Here is a 20591-nt window from a genome sequence, read left to right on the forward strand (position 1 = left end):
TGGAAGCATATAGAAATATAATTTGGCTATGTATATATTGACCTCATTCATAAACTTTGCCAAGCTCACTTTTTCCAGTTATCTTTAGGTAACCTTTGGACTTTCTGTGTGTTGTATAAGCATAACATCTGTGAAATCAGGTTTATTTTTCCATTTTTATTTGACAGAGGTTTGTTAAAAATTTTTTGTCCTTTGAAAATCCCTTTTGGTTTAGTTGATCTTTTGTATGCTTGTACACACAAAAGATTGATTTCCCCAGCACTCTATCCAAACAGGGAATGCATCTCTTACCTGATTTTCTGATTTTCTTACTGTGTTGGAACCCTACCTGCCATGACTCTTGTCATTTCCTTCTACTCGTTTTTCCAAGTGTGTCACAGGTTTGGTTTCATTTTGGAGTCTGTTTGCCACTACCATAACAAAATCTTTGAGATGACTAACTTTATAAAGGAAAGACGCTTAGAGATCTCACAGTTTTGGAGGTTAAAAGTGCAAAATCATGTGGCCTCTGCTGATGGCAGTAGGTGGTGACACATCCTGGCAGATGGAGCAGCTGCTACTGGAGGTCACGCCTAAGGAGGTAATTTCACCTGGAACAGAAAGCCAGAGAAAGGAGGGGCAGGCTTGCCTTGTACATAACAGTTCTCTCCCGCTAACTTCCAAGGTGTCATACACTATCTCTTCCTCCTAATGACCTAGGACCTCCCGCTGGATAGGCTCCATCTCTTAAGAGTTCCACCATCTCACAGTACTGCCTCACTGCTTCCAACACTCAGGTCCTTAGTGGACCCTCTCCATATCCAAACCATCACACAGATAAGAAACTCAGTTGAGACCAAGTGTTGAAATGCTACTTTGTGGCAGTTTCACAGTGGCCCAGCTAGGCAACTCTGGTTCATAGTTCTTCTTTGTCATATGCAGAAAGATTGTGCCAACCTTTTTTTTTATTACTATTATTCTTTGGTAGCATGGGTTTTGAACTCACAGTCTCATACTTACTAGGCAGGTGCTTTCAGTGTGTGAGCCATTCCACCAGCCCTTTTTTTGTGAAGGGGTTTTTTGAGATGGGGTCTTGTAAACTGTTTGCCTGGGCTGCTTCAAACCCTGAGCCTCCTGATCTCTGCCTCCTGAGTAGCTAGGATTTCATTTGTGACCCAGTGGTGTCTGGCTCCCATTCTTAAAATGAGAGAAACATCATTTAGTTGGAAAATAATATACTATTTGAGATCTGTGAGCTTTAATCAGAGTAACTGGCAGGAGTCTGGGAAGGACAGCTAGCCCCTTTGGTTCGTTTTTTTCTTTTGTTAGATGAAAGGCCGAAAGGCTGTGTGTTGGTGTAAAGAACTGCTCACATATCTCTTTCACTATCGTATCTGGACTAGGCATTCATTTTGGGCAAACAGAATTGTCCTCTTTTAAGATGTGTACTCCATAATTTATAGCTTGTGTATTTTGTAAAGTGTTTATTAGAATAGTACTCTTTATGTGTGATAACAGTTATGTTTTCTCCTTTATAGAATTAACCCTGAATCCTCCCGAAGGAATCGTGGCAGGTAAGGGACTCAGGTGACTTTTATGATTTTCTTCTAACTGCCAAAGTTGCCTTCAAAGTTAAGCCATTGTGGTACTTTTTCTTTCCCTGCAGGCCCCATGAATGAAGAGAATTTTTTTGAATGGGAGGCATTGATCATGTAAGTTATCGTGTGTTACCAGTTGTTAGTGCTTTCCTGGGAATGAGACCTGTGAATCCCAGTTAGCAGTGAGGCTGGGCTCTGAAGCCTTGCCTGGGAGAAGTGGGATTTGCCACACTGTCTGCACAGGCTGTTAATCTGGCGCCACAAAACAGCATAAACATGGATCCAAAAGAAATGGCAGCGCTTCCTTAGAACCATCAAAAGATTTAGTTGTAAATGCTAGTATTTGTAGAGTTTCGAGACGATAACTGTGGTTCTGTTAGTCAGGAAGAACAAAGTGCTTATTTTTCCCTCTGTTCTTACCCCACAACCACCTTGAGCCACTCCACCAGCCCTATTTTTGTGAAGGGTTTTTTGGAGACAGGGTCTCACAAACTATTTGCCCAGGCTGCCTTTGAACCGCCATCCTCCTGATCTCTGTCTCCTGAGTAGCTAGGATAACAGTCACGAATTACCAGCAGCCAGCTTCAGAAGACTTTTGTGACTCAAAATGTGTGGGGCTCCTCGTCAGCAGCAAGCAGGCATTCAGCTGTATAGTGGATGTCAGCCAAGCATCCTCCAATCCCTTTCAGTTCTGATGCTGTCTACCTGGACAGCATGTCAGGACCCATGGCCTGAGGGCTCTGTCCTCCATACGGCCCCCACTTCAGACCCAGTCTCAAGTCTGGGTCTTTGGAGCTTCTGCCTGGTGGGTACAAATTGGGGTTCCCACTATCCCCTCCTCGGGTTCAGTTAATTTGCTAGAGGCTCAGAGTTCAGGGACACCCTTAGCTGTGTTTACTGATATATAACAAAGGACATTTTAAAGGATACAAAGAAGTGGCCTGTGAAGAGATACACAGGGCAGGGAGCTCCTGTACCTGTGGAGCTAGGGTGTGTCTTCTCCCTGCTGGTGGATGAGTTCTTGGGTGCCTCCAGCGCTCAGCTGTTCAGAAGCTCCCAGCCCACCCTTTAGGGTTTTATGGAGACTTGATTGCTACTAGCCTGACTGCAGAAACCCAGCAAGGCCTGTCTTGGCTTCTCTGGGCAACATTCCTTCCTCCAGAGTATGGGGCAGAGCTCCTCTGGAACAAGAAGGGTCTTAGGACCTATCAGACAAGGGTAGCTCAGAGAATTTCTTTATAGCCGACTCTGAAACAGAAAAAGGCAGGGGAAGGTTAGAGTTTCCATGACCTGACTTAGGGAAGTGTCATTCTGTCTCCTAAAGACCTGTTTTGGAAGGGATTTATAAGCCAGTAACTATGGTAAAACCCAAAATATTTATCATAATATTTCAGTGGTCATGATGGGTTGGCCTCAAATAGTATGGGTGGCTTTGGCTTCCAGAAATCTCTAAACCCCTGAGATTTTAATAGTAAGAAATGGGACCTCAAAGTTCTAAGTGACCCCATGGGCCAGCCAGCACAGAACCAGCTCTGCCGTGCCTCCAGGCCAGCACTTCTTTTTCTTCCTGACTTGCTGCTGCCTCTTCTCATTTTCATTTGCCTTCTCTGGGCTGTGGGCCTTCCATTGCTTTTGATCCGAAGACACAGCTGATTCCAAGGTGAGCAGTATGGTTTCTGACCCCATGCTAGATTCCATGGTGTTTAATTTATAGTGATGGCGCTTGAAAGTGAAACCAAAGGGCCCCTGACTAGACTGTCCAGTGGTCCTGACAAGCCCTTTGCTTTCCTCCCCTTTCCCTTAAGTTGCAACAAAATGAGGATAGGTAAAACTTAGGAAGCTGAACTTTGTGGTCAGTCTCCCATTTTTCTCATTTCTGAAATAAGAGATTTCAGTTAGTTAGACTGTTTCAGGTTGGATTCTGTTGAGAAGTGACCTAGTGGACAGGAACTGGAAGAAGTGGGTGGCTACTGACCAGGCATGAACCATGGGCGAGGATGGAATTCCATACTGTTGCATGCAGGTTAGTTTTTAATGATCTGCACATTGGTCTGAGAAACGAATTGCTGCCAAGTGTCGATTGTGAAGGTTAGGAAATTATGAAAGTTGGAGGAAAATGAGGGACTTTTTTTTTTTGGTCCTGGGGTTTGAATTAAGGGCTTTGTGCTTGCACACTCTGCTTCCAGTCCATTTTGCTCTGGTTATTTTGGAGATGGTGTCTCTTGAACTAGTTGGTCGAGCTGGCCTCAAACTGTGATCCTCCTAATCTCAGCCTCCAAGTAGCTAGGATTACAGGTGTGAGCCACCAGCACCCAGCAAAATGAAGGATTTTTGACAAATATTTTTTTTTTTTTTGCAGTACTGGGGTTTGAACTCAGGGCCTATACCTTGAGCCACTACACCAGCTCTTTTTTGTGATGGGTTTTTTTGAGGTAGGGTGCCATGAACTATTTGCCTGGACTGGTTTGGAACTGCAATCCTCCTGATTTCTGTCTCCTGAGTAGTCAGGATTACAGGTGTGAGCCACCAGCGCCTGGCTAAATAAAATGTCTTTTTAAAAAAACCATCAATAATAACTATCCAGAGAAAGCACAGCAGGCCTAATTGTTTGGACTATGGCACATATTTTCTTTGTGTCTAAAAGATTCTAGAATCTGTGTTTATGTCTAATGTGGTAACAGTTGTCCCCACCCCTTTTATACTCAGGATAAGAGTCTAAGACCCTTAATGGATTCCTGAAACCTTTGATAGTACTGAAGCCTATCAGTACTTTGTCTTTCCCTGTATATCCATGCCTGTGATAAAACTGAATTTATGTTAGGTACAGCGGGAGACTAACAGCAATAACTAATAACTACTAAATAGAAAAGCTAACAATATTCCGTATAAAAGCTATTTGAAACACATGAATTATTTATTTCTGGAATCGTCTATGTAATATTTCAGACCTTGGTAACTAAAACCACAGATAAGAGGGACTGCTTTACTGTTCTCTACTCAAGGCAGTGAAGGGATGATGAGCATACAGTCACTGCTGTCCTGCAGTCAGTCGGTGCGATGTTGACCCTATGTTAATGTGGCTTTTGTTGTATTGTATTTCATTTCTGTAATACTGGGGATCAAACTCGGCCGTGTGCATGCTAGGTAGGTGCTCTACCACTGAGCTACATCTCCAGCCCCTGTTTACTTCTAAAAAAGCAGGGCATCACGTGTGTGAACTGATGTATGACCTGCTTATTTGATCAGCTGTTCTGTGTCAACACATACACACTTGTACCCATTCACCTGCCATCCAAGCAGCACTCCTGCCTTAGGTGACACATTGTTGGGAGGCTCACCTGAGAGCAGAGGTCAGGACACCTGACCGTTCTTCAGAGGGTGTCCTGTCCTGCTCATCTACCATAGCTATATTTAGAAGCTCATTAAAGAAACAGTTGAACCCTCCAGTATAGTTTTTAAAGTGTTCATTGTTAAAAATCTGTTAGGGTAACTATTACTAATTTTAGATCAACAGTATGAGATTAAAACAATATTTTGAAAAGCTGTCTTAAAAAGTAATTAGAACTGTTTTTTAAGGAGAGCACTTTTGTGTTTGAATAAGGCTTTCGCATTTGTGTGGAATTCCCCTGCTTTGAGATCTGGTGACTTTGTGGGTTTTGGTCCTGTTCCAGACCCTTCACAAACAAGAGGCCGTTTACAAATGTACTTAAAACATCTATTAGGGAATTAAGTGTCCTCCCACTGATTTGTCTCCCTGTTGCTTTGGCAGACAGCTGGCTGGGCTTTCACTTGCAATAGGGAGGGTCTCTTTTCTCTCTTTATCCTCACTCTTTCCAGGGCCTCCCCTGCCCTAGTATTTTTCATCACAGTGCCTGCCCTATGGAAGCCTGATGCTGCTGGTTTTCAGCCTTGTACCTGCCTGCAGGCCTTCAGCTCTTCAAGGCTGTGCAGTTGCTTCCTGTCTTTTCCAAGCTCAAGCAGCGGTTATTGGCCCTTAAGTGTGGATGCTGGCAGGTCACAGGTTTTGGACATCAGCTTTGATGTGAGAAAAACAGCTTAAAAGGAGGAAAGATTTATTTTGGCTCACAGTTTCAGAGGTTTCAGTCCATGTCACTTGGTTCCATTGTTTTTGGGCCCAAGGTGTGGCAGAAGATCGTGGTTTGGGAGAATGTGGTGGGAGAGGCTGCTCACCTCATAGCAGCCAGGAAGCAGAGTGAAAGAGAAAGTGTCTGGCGACAAGATTCATCCTTCAGAGGGTGCCCCTGTCACCTACTTCATTCAGCTCTGAACTTATCACTGGATTAACCCATTGATGAAAGGTAGTGCCCTCTTGAGCCAATCACCTTGCAGAAGTGCCACTAGCTAGGGACCATGCCTTCAGCCCATGAAATTTTGGAGACTGTCATATTCAGACATTACATAGGTGAACCCAGATCTTTTACTTGAGAGGACAGGGTTAGGGGGCAGTGGGCTGGAGAGCTTGACAAATTAATGAACAGGAGAAGAGCCAAGTAATAAAGCTGCCACTGGTGACATCTCTAATTAAAAGTGGCAAGTAACTGATGACTACCAAGCTGTGGATGTAGAGTGAGCCAAGACCCAGCAGAACTTGACTGAGACTGCAGGTCTCAAGAAGGGATAGGGCTGCCATAGCTGTGCAGTGGCCCAGTCACTTGACCTCTCTGATCTTCACTTATTTGGACCAAAGCAAAGAGGTCCAGGATTCTTTTGGACTCGCGGCTTCAGATCTCTTCCAGCCCTAGGGTCTGTGGCCTGTGTGACCCTGTTGCCACTGAACCACAGTGTGGGGTGCAGCTACAGGGAAGTGGATGTGGTCTTCAGTTGGAGCACTTCTGCAAAACACAACCAGCCCCATGGAGCTGTGACTGCTTCTTCCTCAGTGCCTGGCAGGGCAGAAGTCACAGGGAGTCTTTTGTCCATCCTGTTCTGTCTTGTCCTGCCCTGGCATTCAGAAGCAGCTGGCATTAGTGGCCTCCCTGGCAGGTCCATAGCTTCAGTGCTGTCATATCTCCTGACCACAGGCTCCTGAGGCCGTGGTGCAATTAGAAGGGCCTTCCATCAACTGCACCCCCATGTTCCTGCCATTGGCTTTGGGGCCTAGTTTGGGGAAGTGCTCTGCCCATGATTCTTCAGCAGGGTTCTCAGGCTGTTGCTTCTCTTGCCAGGGAGCCTGGCTCATGTTGGGTGCTGATGTCACATGACATCCTGTAGGATGTGACCATCCTTTAGGGAAGGATTTCTTGTTTACTGAAGCTGTCACAGAGCATCTCATGACAGCATTAAAAAGATCTCTGCATGAGGCAGTTTATTGCAACATTTATGGTAGTAATAAAAAAAAAATGGGAACATCATTGTCCAAGATTTTTATGGGACAGCCATACAGTGGCGTGCCAGGAGCACTAGGTGACAGGATGTGCACAAGGTATTGAGTGAGAAGTGCAAATTATAGACTATTCGGTCTAAACCAGTGGTTTTAGCTGGGATGGCTTTGCTCCCCAAGGTCATGTGGCTGGGACTGGAAACATTTGTAGTTGTCACACCTGTGGGGAGGAACCACTACTACTGACATCTGATGGGTGGACTGCAGAGCTCCCCACAGTGCACAGAAAGGCCTTTTATAAGGCAAAGACCAGTCTGGCTCAGTGTGTCAGTGCTGCTGAGGATAAAAAGGCTTGGTATAATGTGATAGGTTTCCCTGTAATTTTAAATAGCTTTATTGCACTATGACTTACACACTATGTTTTATCTGCATTAAGTGTACAAGTCATTGTTTGGGTAAATTTCTAAAGTTTTACACCCATCACCCTGATCCAGTTTTAGGACATTTCTAGAAAGATCCTTATTCCTGTCCCCATTTCACCCTTAGTCACAGGCAACTATGGGTCTGTTTTCTGACTGCAGTTTGCCCTTTTTGAACATGTCTAATAAGTGGAGTCCTATGGTATCTGTAGCCAGAGGCCCAACTAGGAATTCCATCATGTCATATCTAGCCACTTGTCTTGGTACACCAGTTAATGAGATAAGTAGTGGTAAAGGTCAGAGAAAGATTTATTATGCCCCAGCTGGTCTTGGGAAGCAGGAGAGTAAGCACTTCGGCTCATCTTTGGGGGTACATATACAAAGCTTTTGGTTAAATAGAGGGAGAATTGGGGTGAGAGGTATGTATGATTATTAAATAGTCCCAAAGATGTGGCCTGGTTGATCATTGGCTCAGGATTGAGGTCTTGTCACAATAAGAAAGTTGTTGGTGTCTGGAGGGTAGAGTCAACTCTTACCAGAAGATATTTGTCTATCAGTTCTGTCCTTACTGGAATCCAAGGTGACTACAGGAGAGAATGTCTTAGAGCAATGGAGACAGAGCATTTCCAGCCAAGTGAAAAATTACAGCTTTTACCAAAGGCATTTCTAAGCACCTGTCGTAGATCTACTCTTCTGTGTCAGTGAATTGTCACACAGAAGGAGTACATTTCGGTAGCTCCTTCTTTTTTCCACTCTTCATTTTGTCCATCCACTACAGAATGGAGGTCTGGGTTGTTTCCACTATTTTGGGCAATGCTGCCATGAGCACTTGCATACAAGTTTTGTGGAAATGTGTCGGTTCTCTTTGTTAGATGTATAGGTGTGGAATTGCTGGGTCATGGGGTAAATTTACTTTTAACTTTCTGAGAAGCTACCAAGCTGTTTCCCAGAGCAGGTCCTCTGTCTACTCCTGCCAGCAGCGGAGGAAGGTTTTAGCTTCTCTTCCTCCCCAACACTCACCGTTGTCTGATCAAAGGTGTCCAGTAGGTGTGAAGTGCTGTCCCATTGTGGGTTTGAGTAGCACTTCCCTAGAGACTAATGAGGCAGATGATGTTTTCATAGGCTTCTTAGCCATTCATATGTCTACCTTGGGGGACATTCTGCCCATTTTCTTAACTGCGTTATTGTCTTATTGAGCCGTGAGACAGACAGACAGACAGACACACACACACACACACGAGGTAAATCCTTTATTAGATACATAATTTTCACATTTTTTCCAGTCTTTTGAAAATGAAAAGTTGCTAATTTTTCATTTGTTTGTGTTTGGTTTTGGGACAGGATCTGGATGTATACCTGAGGCTGACCTTAAACTCCAGATGCTCCTGCCTCAGCCTCGCATGCCTGGGATCACAGATGTGTGCTAACACACTGGGCTTGTAAAAGTTGCTAATTTTAATGATGTGCAGTTTAGCAGTGTTTGTTTTTTTTTAAAGATGATCATGCTTTTGGTGTTTGTGTATAACTCAGAGTTATGGAGGTATTCTGTCAGAAGTTTGCTTATAGCTTCTTACAATTATGTTTTCATTCCATTCTTAGTTTTGTATATGGAATTATGTAGGAGTCTATCTTCATTCTTTTGTATGTGGCTGTTCAGTTGTCTCAGTACCCTTTGTCGAAAAGATGGTCCTCTCCCCATTGAATAACTTAGGCGCTTTTGTCAGAAGGTTTACTTTTGGACTTAAATTCTGTTCCATTGATCTGTGCCCATCCTTATGTCAGTACCACACCATCTGTAGCTAGTTTTAAAATTGAGAAACATAAGTCTTGTCTTTCAACTTTGTTTTTTTTGAAGACTGTCTGAGCTATCCTGGGTGCCATGTACTTTGTCATACATTTTGAAAGCAGCTTGTCAGCTTCTGCAAATATGCCCGCTGGAAGTTTGATGAGGGATCTCTGCGAATCTTTGGATCAATTTGAAGAATATTGTCAACTCCAATCCATGAATGTGGGATGTCTCTCAATTTACTTGGGCCTTTTAACATTCTCACCATGAGAATTTTATACCCATCCTCTTGTTTGTTTATTTTTGTGGTGCTGGATATTGAACCCAGGGCCTTGCACCTGGAAAGCAAACACTCTACTACTTGAGTTACATGTCCAGCCTTTTGTTTTTATTTTGCTTTTGAGACGAAGTCTCACTATTTTTTTGCCTTGTCTGGCCTTGAACTCACAATCCTTTGGCCTTTGCCTCCTGAGTAGCTTGAATTACAGATGTGCACCACCATGACCATCTTCTTTAAAAATGCAGTTCAGCCAGGTACTGGTTGCTCACGCATATAATCCTAGCTACTCAGGAGGCAAGAGATCAGGAGGATCACAGTTCAAAGCCAGCCCAGGCAAATAGATTGTGAGACCCTATCTTGAAAAATTCCATCACAAAAAAAGGGGCAGGTGTAGTATCTCAGGTGTAGGCCCTGAGTTCAAACCTCAGTACCAGAAAAACAAACAAACAAACAAAATGCAGTTCTGTCACAATACCGTAAGTTTATACACACATAGAAAAGCCTGGAAGAAGAACCACATGGTTTACTGGGAAAGGTAGACAAAGTGGTATTACTTTTTATCTTATGTACTTCTGTATTTGGATATTCAGCATGCTAATATTTTTCTAGTTAAAAAGGTCAAAATCTATGTTAGCAGGATGATTGTCTATGTTAGAATTCACTATGAAATCCTTGTGATTGATGGGCAGACACCATGCACTTCAACTATACTTGTTTTAGTTTTTTAGAAATGTCTCTGCTGGAAAAATAATTAGGTTATGACTGTGGCTCTTTTTGGACAGATTTAATCAGGAAAATAATGATATGGAACAGTACCTGTATTTCTTAGCACCGTCGTTTGCTGAAATGGAAGGACTCTTCTTTTTCTTCCCCATAGTTCTTTCCTCTTGTGTGAGTCACATGGACACCTCCAATACCACAGAAGAAACTTCGGGATGTCTGTGTCCCTGCCTCAGTGAAGCTGCAGGAAGACACTAGTGTCTTTTTTTTTTTTTTTTTTTTTGGCAGTACTGGGGTTTTAACTCAGGGCTTCACACTTGCTGGGCAGGCACTCTACAGCTTGAACCCTGCCTTCAGCTCTTTTTGCCTATTTGGAAATAGGCTCTTGCTTTTTGCCAGGATGGCAGTCCTCCTGTTTTTACACTTTCTGCCATCTCTGAGGTGACAGATGCACGCCACCACACCCAGCTGTTGGGGTTGCTGGCATGGAACTGAGATCCTACAGGTCTCAGCCTTAACAAGTAGCTTGGGATGACAGGTGTGAGCAACAGGCCCACCTTTTTTCTGTTGAAATGGAGTCTTGCGAACTTTTTGCTCCAGGCTGGCCTTGAACCACAGTCTTCCTGATCTCAGCCTCCCAAGTAGCTAAGATTACATGTGTGAGCCACCGGCTCCTTTTTGCCGAGAGGGTGCTACATCCTGGGAGCAGAGGCCTCCCCTGACTAGTTTCTGATTGGCTCCAGCATGTGGCCAGCACTGCCAGGTGTGGGGGGAGCTGCCTGGAGAGATCAATGAGGCTTCAGTGGCCTCAGGACCCCTTTTCTGGATGCTCCAGGGGGAGCCCACAGGGCCTTTATGAAGCAGCCCCTTTCCCTTTATGTGCTTCAGGAGTCCCCACCTGGGGAGAATGATCCTCCCTCAGAACTGCAGTTCACCTGCTCTGTGTTCTGGTGAGTGCACTTAGAATTGCCATTATTAGTACCTTGTGGTACCTGTGCGTGAGACAGTCTGTCCATGTGCCATGGCACACTCATAGAGAATGCAAAGCAGTTTCTCCAACATCTGTTGTCCCTGGGGTCACACTGATCTGGCATGCCTTGCAGCACGGGGCTGTCTCCAGGCAGGCCCCAGTGCTCAATCAGCCACTCAGACCCTCCTGCCACCTGCTGCAGGCCTCTCTGCAGCCCTTGGTGTCTTCAAAGGGAAAAGAGTTTCTCGCTTGAGTTTGATACTTGCCAGGGTGTTGCTAACACATGATTTTGATGCAGCAACTCTAGAGGACAGGTGGGGAGGCAGCAGGCCATTAGTCAGGTGAGAGAGCCACTAATCACCGGCAGGTGTTGCTCTCTTTCACTTCTAATTCACCTGGAGGAATTTGAAACAGGGTTTCCCGTGCAGAGTATGGTTTTGGTGCCTTACTCTAAAGCTTGGCTAGTCCTCATCTCAGCTCTGACATAAGTGAATCAGTAAAATGGAGAATCATTTTGTGGGCTTTGAAAAATTTGTATTGCTTTGAATGGTTCTTTTGTCTCCTCCTTTGTTCTTTTGAGCATCTTAGTGAAGGAAGTGAGGTGGTCCAGAAGTACAAAAGGAAAACTTGTCCAAAAGCTCTGCTACTTCTGTCTGTCCTTGCTCAGGAATTCTTTCAGTGGTGCTTTCCGCAGTCAGCAGGTGTGCTACTGCACACCTTGCCCGCCTGCATACCTGTCCAAATGCCGGGGCATTCCGGAAAAGAGAATGGAACCCCAGTTCAAACCAGCAGTGAGTTGGAGCATTTGCAAATACCTTTGATATTTAAGATGTAGGCACACTTTAGGAAATGTTTGGTCATGCTTTTGAGGCTACCAACAACTCAGGGAATTTTTTTTTTAATTGAAAGAAAGCCCCAGTATGAGAAACAAAGAACTGTTATCAAAGTACTGAGCAAATAGAATGTGGCTTATTCCAGAGATACTACCGAGGCATTCTTTTCTTACTCTGGACTCAGGTGCCAGAAATAGACACTGGCAAGCATATCTGACATATTAACGGTGTTACTTTGAAGGTAGTGTCTTTGCCCGACCTTGTGTAGTTTGAACTGTATTCTGTCCTGAACTCTGAACTCCCAGACTCAATTGACTTAGGATTGTGACTAAGTCACGTACGCTTTGATTTCCCAGCTCTACTCAGCAGTAAGATGACAGCAGCAGTCCTTGACACCCTTTCCTCAGAAGATGTGTGGAGTGCTAGCAGAGGTACTCTGTGCCAGCAGCCCTAGTGCTGGACTGGAGACTCAAAGTGGCCATGCACTTGTGTGTAGAGGGCAAGGCTCCAGGCATCTGGCCAGGCCACTGCAGAAGAGCAGAACACCCCAGGCTGAAGCCTTTCCCTGTGTGCTCCTGCCAAGCTGCCCTCTGTCCAGCAGCGGCACCACTGCCCTCGTGAGGTGCCACTATGCCAGTAGCTCATCTTCCCTTGCCGCCTCTTCATGTAGCACCCCCTGCCCTGGTCTCAGGCCAAGGCCCCATGGGCTGTCATAACATCACGTCATCTTTCCAAACAAAGGAGCTATTCACTGTCGTTTCCCAAAAAAGTAGCAGGACAGTTTTCAGAGTCAAGGTTTGTCACTTAGGTTGAAAACAATTGACTTCACAAACACTTACTGTATTGTTCTTATGAAACCCTTCGTGTGGATACCAAGTGAGTTAAGCTAGCTGTTGTCTCTCTCCCTCAATTATGGAGGCAAGCACTGCATCTGGTGTTTCACAGCTCTGTATTAGTGTCCCTGAACTAAGTCATTTCACCAGCATTTTAAACAAGTTTGTACTTTTAAGAGATACGTATTTTTAAAGTGAAGTTTCTTTAGAGTCAGTATTTCTTCATTTCTTCTGTGCACTATCTTGGATTTGCCTTAGGTCTAGTATTGATCCCTTCTCACTGTGAGAGTCTAGGACTTGGCTCTTGTGATGGAGGTGTCCTGTCTCAGGGATGCTGTTGAGAGGGAGGCAAAGCTGTTTATTTTATTAAAATATGTATATTTTATCCACCAACCCATCCTTCTGTCTTCTTTCTGAGACTGTCTCACAGAGCTGCCCCAGGCTGGCCTTGAACTTTCGGCCCTCCTGTCACAGCCTCCCAAGTAGCTGAGATTACAGGTGTGTGCAACACTCCTGGTTTAAGAGGCTGTCCTGAGGGGCCTTGTTCTCTCACGCTGCTCGAGTAGCACACAGCTTCTTCCTCGTTATGGACATGCTGGATGTTCAAGGTGGCTCTCCTCTGTCAGTGTTGGCAGCTGCTAGCCAGCAGTTGGGCTTATTGAGTGCACATGTTAAAAAAAGTCCAAGTGTCACTACACCGATGCATGTCCCATTAGTGAAATTTAGAGGGGAGGATCTGCCTCTCCTGGCAGCTGTCACTGGGGCTCCTGTGCCTTTAGGTCTTGGTCAAAACTGAGGATGTTAGAATTGGAGTCTGAAATGGTTTGGCCCATTTCTGCCATTTACATGTGAGGAGAGTGGCCTGTGAGGTGACTTACAAGTGTTGGTATTGTTGAGGGCTGTGGCACAGGTGAAGTGAGGTCACACCACACTGGGCCTGGCTGTCCTAATGTGTCCATGCAGGCCAGGGATCGTACGCTGCTTGAAGGCATGGTTTAAAGGTTCAAAACAACCTTTGAAATAGAACTCTTAAGCACTGTTTGTGTCCATATCGTACACTCTTAACATCTGCAGTAATCCATACCTTTAGCCTCACGTCACCCACACCACATGTGCAGGAAAGCAGGCTCCTGCGTTCTCTTCTCAGGCTGCAGAGGCTGTCCTGCCGACGCTGCTTTCATTAACACAGAGCCACCTGCACTTGAGTCTTTGTTGTACCTAAGATTTAAACCAGCTGCTTCAGGAGGACAAGACATACTTTCAGCTCATTGTTTAATCTTCGTGTGTGCTGTCTCTCTTCTAGATTGTGGTAGCATTGCAAAGAGCCTTGTGAAGCTCTGTCTCATGTTTCCCATTTTCTAGGGGCCCGGAAGACACCTGCTTTGAGTTTGGTGTTTTTCCTGCCATCCTCAGTTTCCCACTTGACTACCCACTGAGTCCTCCGAAGATGAGATTCACCTGTGAGATGTTCCATCCCAACAGTAAGTACTTGGTTTTTCTTTTTTTTGGAAATAGGGTCTTGATCTGTAGCCCTGGCTGACCTTGAACTTGTTATCCTCTTAGCTGTAGAGTGCTGGGATTACAGTTGTGAATCGTCATGCCTTGGTACTTCTGAATATGGTTGTCCTGGCAATAGGAGGTGCAGAGTCATACAGCAACCTATGACACACTGCTTCAGTAATGAGCAGCTTAGAGGTCACATGGTCAATGCTTGATGCAGATGTCTGTGTTTCTGGTTTTGTACCATAGCAAATCAATCATGGTATTACACCATGATCTCAGTTTTGAAGGTCACCTTAAGTAGATTAAATATGCATCTGAAACTGGCTGCCCTTTTCCCAGCTCTCCTACGTTAGTGGGGTTACTAGAATTTTAGGCCTGACAGGTACTCTGTCAACTACTCTGGCCCTTGTCACAATTATTTTTAGTGGTGGAGAAACTGTCGTCAATCTAAACTTCACAGCAGAGTGCTAACTAAACTGTGTGTGTTAGAATGTGACACAGACATTAACGATGATCTGAACTAGTTTTTAAATTTGGTGTGGTGGTGTGTGTGCCAGTCGCCTAGCTTCTGTGGAGGCTCAGGTGAGATGATTGCTTGAGCCCAGTAGTTTGAGACCAGCCTGGGCAACAGAGTGAGACCCCCAACTCAAAAGTAGACAAATAAATAAATGTACATGAAACAAGAGTTTTAATGCTATGGAATAATGTTTATGCTTTGCTGATTGAAAAAGGTTACTAATGAAAGCAGAGATGTGACATGGGGATTCAGAAGAAGTGTGGGAAGTGTAGCAAGCAGACCTTGGTGAAAGAGACGACTGCTGACAGGGACACTGGCTGTAGATGTAGATGGACTCCTGGGTCCAGGACAAGTGTCTACCTAGTTCCTCAAGCTCTTCCTTAAACAAGAATTGATGGCACAGTTCATGGGTAGCCAGGGAGGAGTGACCACTGGGAACAGATGAATGGGTGTTAGAGGCCATTCGGAGGTAAAGGAAACTACTGACATTTCTAGATTTTCATGAAATTGTACACTTGTGAGTTAAGGCAACTTAAGTTTACTTTTTTTTTTTTTTTTTGCAGTCAGTGAGTATTTATTAAGCTCATAATAAATTGGACAGAACTACAAAATGCGCCTCTGCCTTCTAGGTGCAATTCACAGCACCCACCCAGGATCATTGCCTTGTCATTTCTCCTCGGCTGGGTACTGTAGTATAGCAGTAGAAAATGGTGGATAGCACAGGTCACAGCTAATGGAGATTTTGCTTCATTTTAAAGATACACGGTCGCAGACTCATTGCTTTCTGTGAAGGTGCTGATCTGATCTGTGGCTTCACTGGTTTCATCCACAAAGCTGGAGGTGGCCATCGTGACATCAGTAGAGAATTCAAAAGTGTGTGTGTCCCACTCGTACACGTCTGTGGTGGTCTCTGGGTTTGCAGTCTGCTGTGGGTCCGTGGTTGAATCTCCCATCTATGGTTACCTCTACAGCCGTGCTTAAGACCACTTCAGAGGTGATCTCCACATAAGTTGTAAACTCTGGCTCACCAGTTGAGTCTAGTTCACTGGTTGAGTCTAGAGGAGCTGGGGGTGGTGTGGGGAAAGCCACAGCCAGGGCACACAAGGCGGAGAGGGTCAGGACTTTGCGGAGCATGGCCAGGGCAGAAGAGAGAGGGCAGGAGGCAGCAGGTGGGCAGACAGAAAGCAGTTAAGTTTACTTTTAATCATCACTTGTGACTTTAATGTTTTTATAATTCACACCTCATTCTATCCTGATGGAGTACTGTCTTGGGTCTGAGTGTTTATCAAACCATCTGAGGGGATTCCCCAACTGAGGACTTGCTTCTCTCAACCTAGTCTCTGTGTCTTGTTAGTAACAGTACCTGACAGGGAGGGGATGGATATGGACTCATGACTTCCAGACAGTGCTATTGGTCACTTTTCTGTTAGGCTAAGTTACTGAGAGAAAAGCAAAATCTCACTGCCATTCTTTTTTTGGACATTTAAATGATTCCAGATGTCTTTATCCTATCGATTCGGGCATATATCTTACACAGGGTTTTGATGATAGAAGTAAGAATGTCTGAAAAGTATCGTGAATAATCCTGGTTACTTTAGATATTGTGCTGAAGTATTTGCAGATCAACTTTTACTCACTTCTTTTGGAGGTAATGCTTAAAGAGATCCCTAAGTAAGTGGAATCCTACTACCACTGGTTAGAGCTAGATGGGCCAGCCCAGAGCCCATGCCAGCGAGTGAGCACAGGGCTCTGTGAGGCCCTGACAGGCCTGGCCTGCAGCTTGTAAGTCCCACCGGGAACTGTGCCAGTGTGAAATGTGACACCCAGGTGCAAGTCCTGCTCCAGCTGTGCAAACAGCTGGGCCTGTGTCTGCAACCTTTTTCTCCATCTATGGAGTCTGCCCCAGTGCTGTGTTGCCTTGGGCACCATTCATGGGCTCACCTGGCTACCTCTGACCTTCACAGTCTACCCTGATGGGAGAGTCTGCATCTCCATCCTGCATGCTCCTGGTGATGACCCCATGGGCTACGAGAGTAGTGCTGAGAGATGGAGCCCCGTGCAGAGCGTGGAGAAGATCCTGCTGTCGGTGGTGAGCATGCTTGCAGGTAAAGCACTGTGTGGCTATGTGGACTGGCCGGCTGCAAGCCAGCATGGCATCTGTTCCTGTTCCTCGTCCCATCTGACCTGATGATTCATTTCCTTCTTTGTCATTAGTTTAGGCACACCATTTTCATTTAATGTTACTGTGTATGCTTTTCCATGTTAAGTGTACTTTCCATAGTTGTAGGTTTTAAGGACAGTCTAGTGTTTGTAGCACATTGCTGACCATGACTAGTCATTCTCCAATGTGTGGGCATTTGTTCACTCGGTAGGTATTTACTGGAATCCTGCTTATTACACTCTGAGGGGTATAAGGCTCAGTGCAGCAACTTTGAAGTTCACATGCCCCTGGGGAATTTCCAAAGCCACAGACAGTTGCCTATGTGGTACATCCTGACATACAGACAACCACAGGCTCCAACCCCTTTCTAGAGTGAATTAGGACATTAGAAGGCAATGTGTAAGGAGGGAAGAGGGAAAGGCATTTGTGTGAGAGTCAGACTTAATTGGCACAAGCCAAGTCTAGAGACTGGGAGGAGCTGGGCAGTAGCCCCAGCCGCCCTGGAAACTCAGTGGCTAAGTCATTAGCTGTGCCTTAGAAAGACCATCCTTGTAGCATTTGGCAGAGAAACAAAGCCTGGTTGGTCGGTAGGTTGTCCCAGTAGCTTTGTATGTCCCAGCCAAGAGCACGGTGGGATCTGAAGGGCTTGAAGGTACAGGATGTTAGACTTGCCTCACTGGTGTGTACGGACTCGTACTTCTTATGTGAGCACTGGGGAGCTGTTTCCAGGATCGGAATATGGAGGGAGCAAGATTCAGGCAAGAGACGAAATTGAAGTGTGTGGAACAAGGGGCCCCTGTCCACACAAGGGAGGTGCCCCATGTCACTGGCAGGAGGAGCTGCTGACCTGAAGGTCTGTGCCCTCCTCACCTGGTTCCCGGCCTCCCTCCCTTAGGTAAGAAGGCCCCTGTCTGTTTGAAGCACCACTTCTTTCCCCAGAGTGCCGCTGCAAAGTTCACTGTCGTTTTCAGTGAAGTGGAGGCTCTTGCCGAGTGGCTCACAGTCAAGACCGTTTACACACGGCGCTCCCTTTCCTTTCAGAGCCCAACGACGAAAGCGGAGCCAACGTGGATGCTTCCAAGATGTGGCGGGATGACCGCGAGCGCTTTTACAAGATCGCCAAGCAGACCGTGCAGAAGTCTCTGGGGCTCTGAGACTGCCCATGCCCGCCCACAGATGCGCACACTGCGGAGCAGTCCAGAACTCTCCTCCAGAGCATTCAGTGACGGTGCTGCCCTGTGCTGCACCAAGACAGGCCCACCCGCAGAGACACAGCACCTGTCGTTTCCTCCCTTTTCACCCAAACACGCTTCTCTTCTGAAATGTGACTCGTGTAAATAATGACAGCTTACTGCAGTTTTAAAGTATTCCTCCTCGCAGGGTTTCAGGTAGGTCGTCCAAGCTGTCATCACTACCTCTCCCAGCCATGGCCTGGTTCATGGCTTCTTTCAGCAGCATGGCCTGTGGCTCCTCTCCCTGGAGCACTGAGGACCGCACAGGCCAGCCCTCCCATGGATGGTTGGCTTCCAGCAGTGCTCCTTCTGAAGACTTGGGGCCACGTGTAAAAGCAGCGGGAAGGGGCTGCACACTCTTTGCTGGCCCTTTTGTTCCCTACTTCCAGTTCCCATGTGCCCCGTGAGGCATTCATAACTTCTCATTTCATGTCTTATGATCAGAGCTTGTTCTTACAGCGTGGTTACAGCATCACCCCGAGATGCATTGTTGGGAAATGTTGATAAATGGGTTATTGAGAACCGGGGACATAGAACGGAAGGTTATTGCTGGCCATCAAGACTAGTGCTTCTCCTGGCCGCATTTTAGGGGATTGTGTCCATGGCCACACTATTGCTCCCTCCCTAGAGCAGGCAGGGAGATCATTACGGTTTTAGTGAGCCTGCAAGAGTTCTTTTTCCATCTGAAAACTGGGAAGCCCTCAGGTTCTGTAGTGTACGTCGTGGTTGCACCAGGAATTGAACACAAAGTCATTCTTCACCATGGAGGGATCTGCTGTTAGTTACTCAGAGCAGAGAGGTGTGCCTTACCTTACCTTGAACTGGGCCCTGCTCCCCAGATGCAGGGAGCACTTTTCATGCTGTGACTTTGATGCAGTCTGGGTGTCTCCATCAGCAGACCAGCTGAGCAGCAGCCACCCAGAGCACATCACAGCAATAACAGCTCTGTTGCATGCTGAAGCAGACACTTGGCCTGCTCCAAACACAAATTAAACAAATGGCTCTGTTTTTAAAATAAAGGACAGTGTGAGACAGGCGATGGATTTCACTTCACATTGTCCCTTCTCCTTCCCTTTGTGGATGTGTCCAGTGGACAGTCACCTTTCACTGAAACCTCCCATTTCATGCTGTTAACAACTCCGGGTCCAGGCTCCATGTTCAGCTCCTGTGGAAACCACTTCTTTCCTTCTTGGAAGGGAGGAGTTTAAAATTTGAAGTTCAGTATGAAGACTTGTATTTGGGAGGGTGGAGAAGGAGAGGTGTTGCACCTGAATAGTATTTGCAGGCACAAATGAGTGTGTCCCTCTCCACAGAGTGACAAGAAGTGGTCTGTGGGGTAGATGGCCATGCCTGCAGGCTGGCTGCAGGGGGGCGTGGTTTTCCATAGGCTTCCATGGGAGATGGGGGAGGAGAGGCAGTCTCTTTACAAAACAAAAGTATTTTTATTCCACTTGTATTTATTAAATGAAAAACAAGAGAACCCTATGGCGTCCCTCTTCTGTAGTAGAATTTAATTACTGTGATAAAAATAAAGTTCTATATTTCCCTCCTCTGCAGTGTTTTTTCTTGTGTTTTCATATAAGCCGCTGTTGTCTGCCACAGAGCTGACCGGAGGTGGGCAGGTGGTGTGGGCACTGTATCACCACATCAGGAGCCGTGTTTTGGGGTCTTGTGTTGCCTGGAAAGCACTTTTCTCCTACTTTCTTTCGCCCTTTCCTCCCTTCTCTCTCTGATCTCTGGGAGTCTGTGGCAGGATTCAGGAGACTGAACTTGGCTGTGGGAGACTTGTGTGGTTGCTAACCTGTAACTGGAACTTGGCATTTTTCAGTTACAGATGTACAGCAGTTGAGTGAGTGTTGTGGCTTGTCACCAGGAGAAGCCAGTAGAATGTGAGGTTCTGCGGTCCTGAAGTATGCTGTCACCACTGCTGCAAAGGGGCAGTGGAATGGTAGCAAAGTGACTGTTGTGCGTTCCCCTTGCTCTGGGCCAGCAGGCGGGCCTTGCTCACTGCTGAGCTTGGGCTCTGGGATGTGTTGCCCACACCCAAGGGCTCCCTGCCTGGCCGAGACAGATGAGTAAGTGGGCCACCCAGAGGAGCAGGTGCCTGAAGATGGGGGCTGTGAGCAGATTTGCCAAGAGTAGTAGCAGGGACGGGCAGCAGAGAGCAGCCTGGCAAGGGAGGAGAGTGAGAGTGGACTGTTGGTCAGAAGGGAGCAGCAAACCCACCCTCCCAGCTGCTGACTGTCTGGCAAGCTGGTGTACTGCAAGCACTGCCAGTGCCACTGCCCAGCTTGCACTGAGTCCAGCCCAGCAGCCACAATGAAGTGTTAAGGGCTGGTAAGCTCCACGCCTGCCTTCAGCTGGGCCCGGTGCCACCTCAGAGCACAGCCTGTGGCCAGGTTCAGTCTCTTGGATGGAG

At 46.2% G+C, this 20591-nt stretch overlaps 1 protein-coding gene across 3 annotated transcripts in view; it reads left to right on the forward strand.

Annotated features, from left to right (window-relative positions):
* Positions 1 to 19722, forward strand: part of Ube2g2 (ubiquitin conjugating enzyme E2 G2) — a 37534-nt gene extending 17812 nt beyond the window's left edge. For all 3 annotated transcript variants that reach the window (XM_074072502.1, XM_020177209.2, XM_020177210.2), the window contains exons 2-6: positions 1518 to 1553; positions 1646 to 1691; positions 14122 to 14240; positions 16744 to 16884; positions 17982 to 19722. In XM_074072502.1, coding sequence (XP_073928603.1) covers positions 1651 to 1691; positions 14122 to 14240; positions 16744 to 16884; positions 17982 to 18094 — 414 coding nt within the window. In that variant the 5' untranslated portion in view covers positions 1518 to 1553; positions 1646 to 1650 and the 3' untranslated portion in view covers positions 18095 to 19722. The remainder of the gene's footprint in view (positions 1 to 1517; positions 1554 to 1645; positions 1692 to 14121; positions 14241 to 16743; positions 16885 to 17981) is intronic.
* The last annotated feature ends 869 nt before the right edge of the window (positions 19723 to 20591 follow it).

This window comes from Castor canadensis, chromosome 5 (genome assembly GCF_047511655.1).
Source record: "Castor canadensis chromosome 5, mCasCan1.hap1v2, whole genome shotgun sequence".
Taxonomy (NCBI): Eukaryota; Metazoa; Chordata; class Mammalia; order Rodentia; family Castoridae; genus Castor; species Castor canadensis.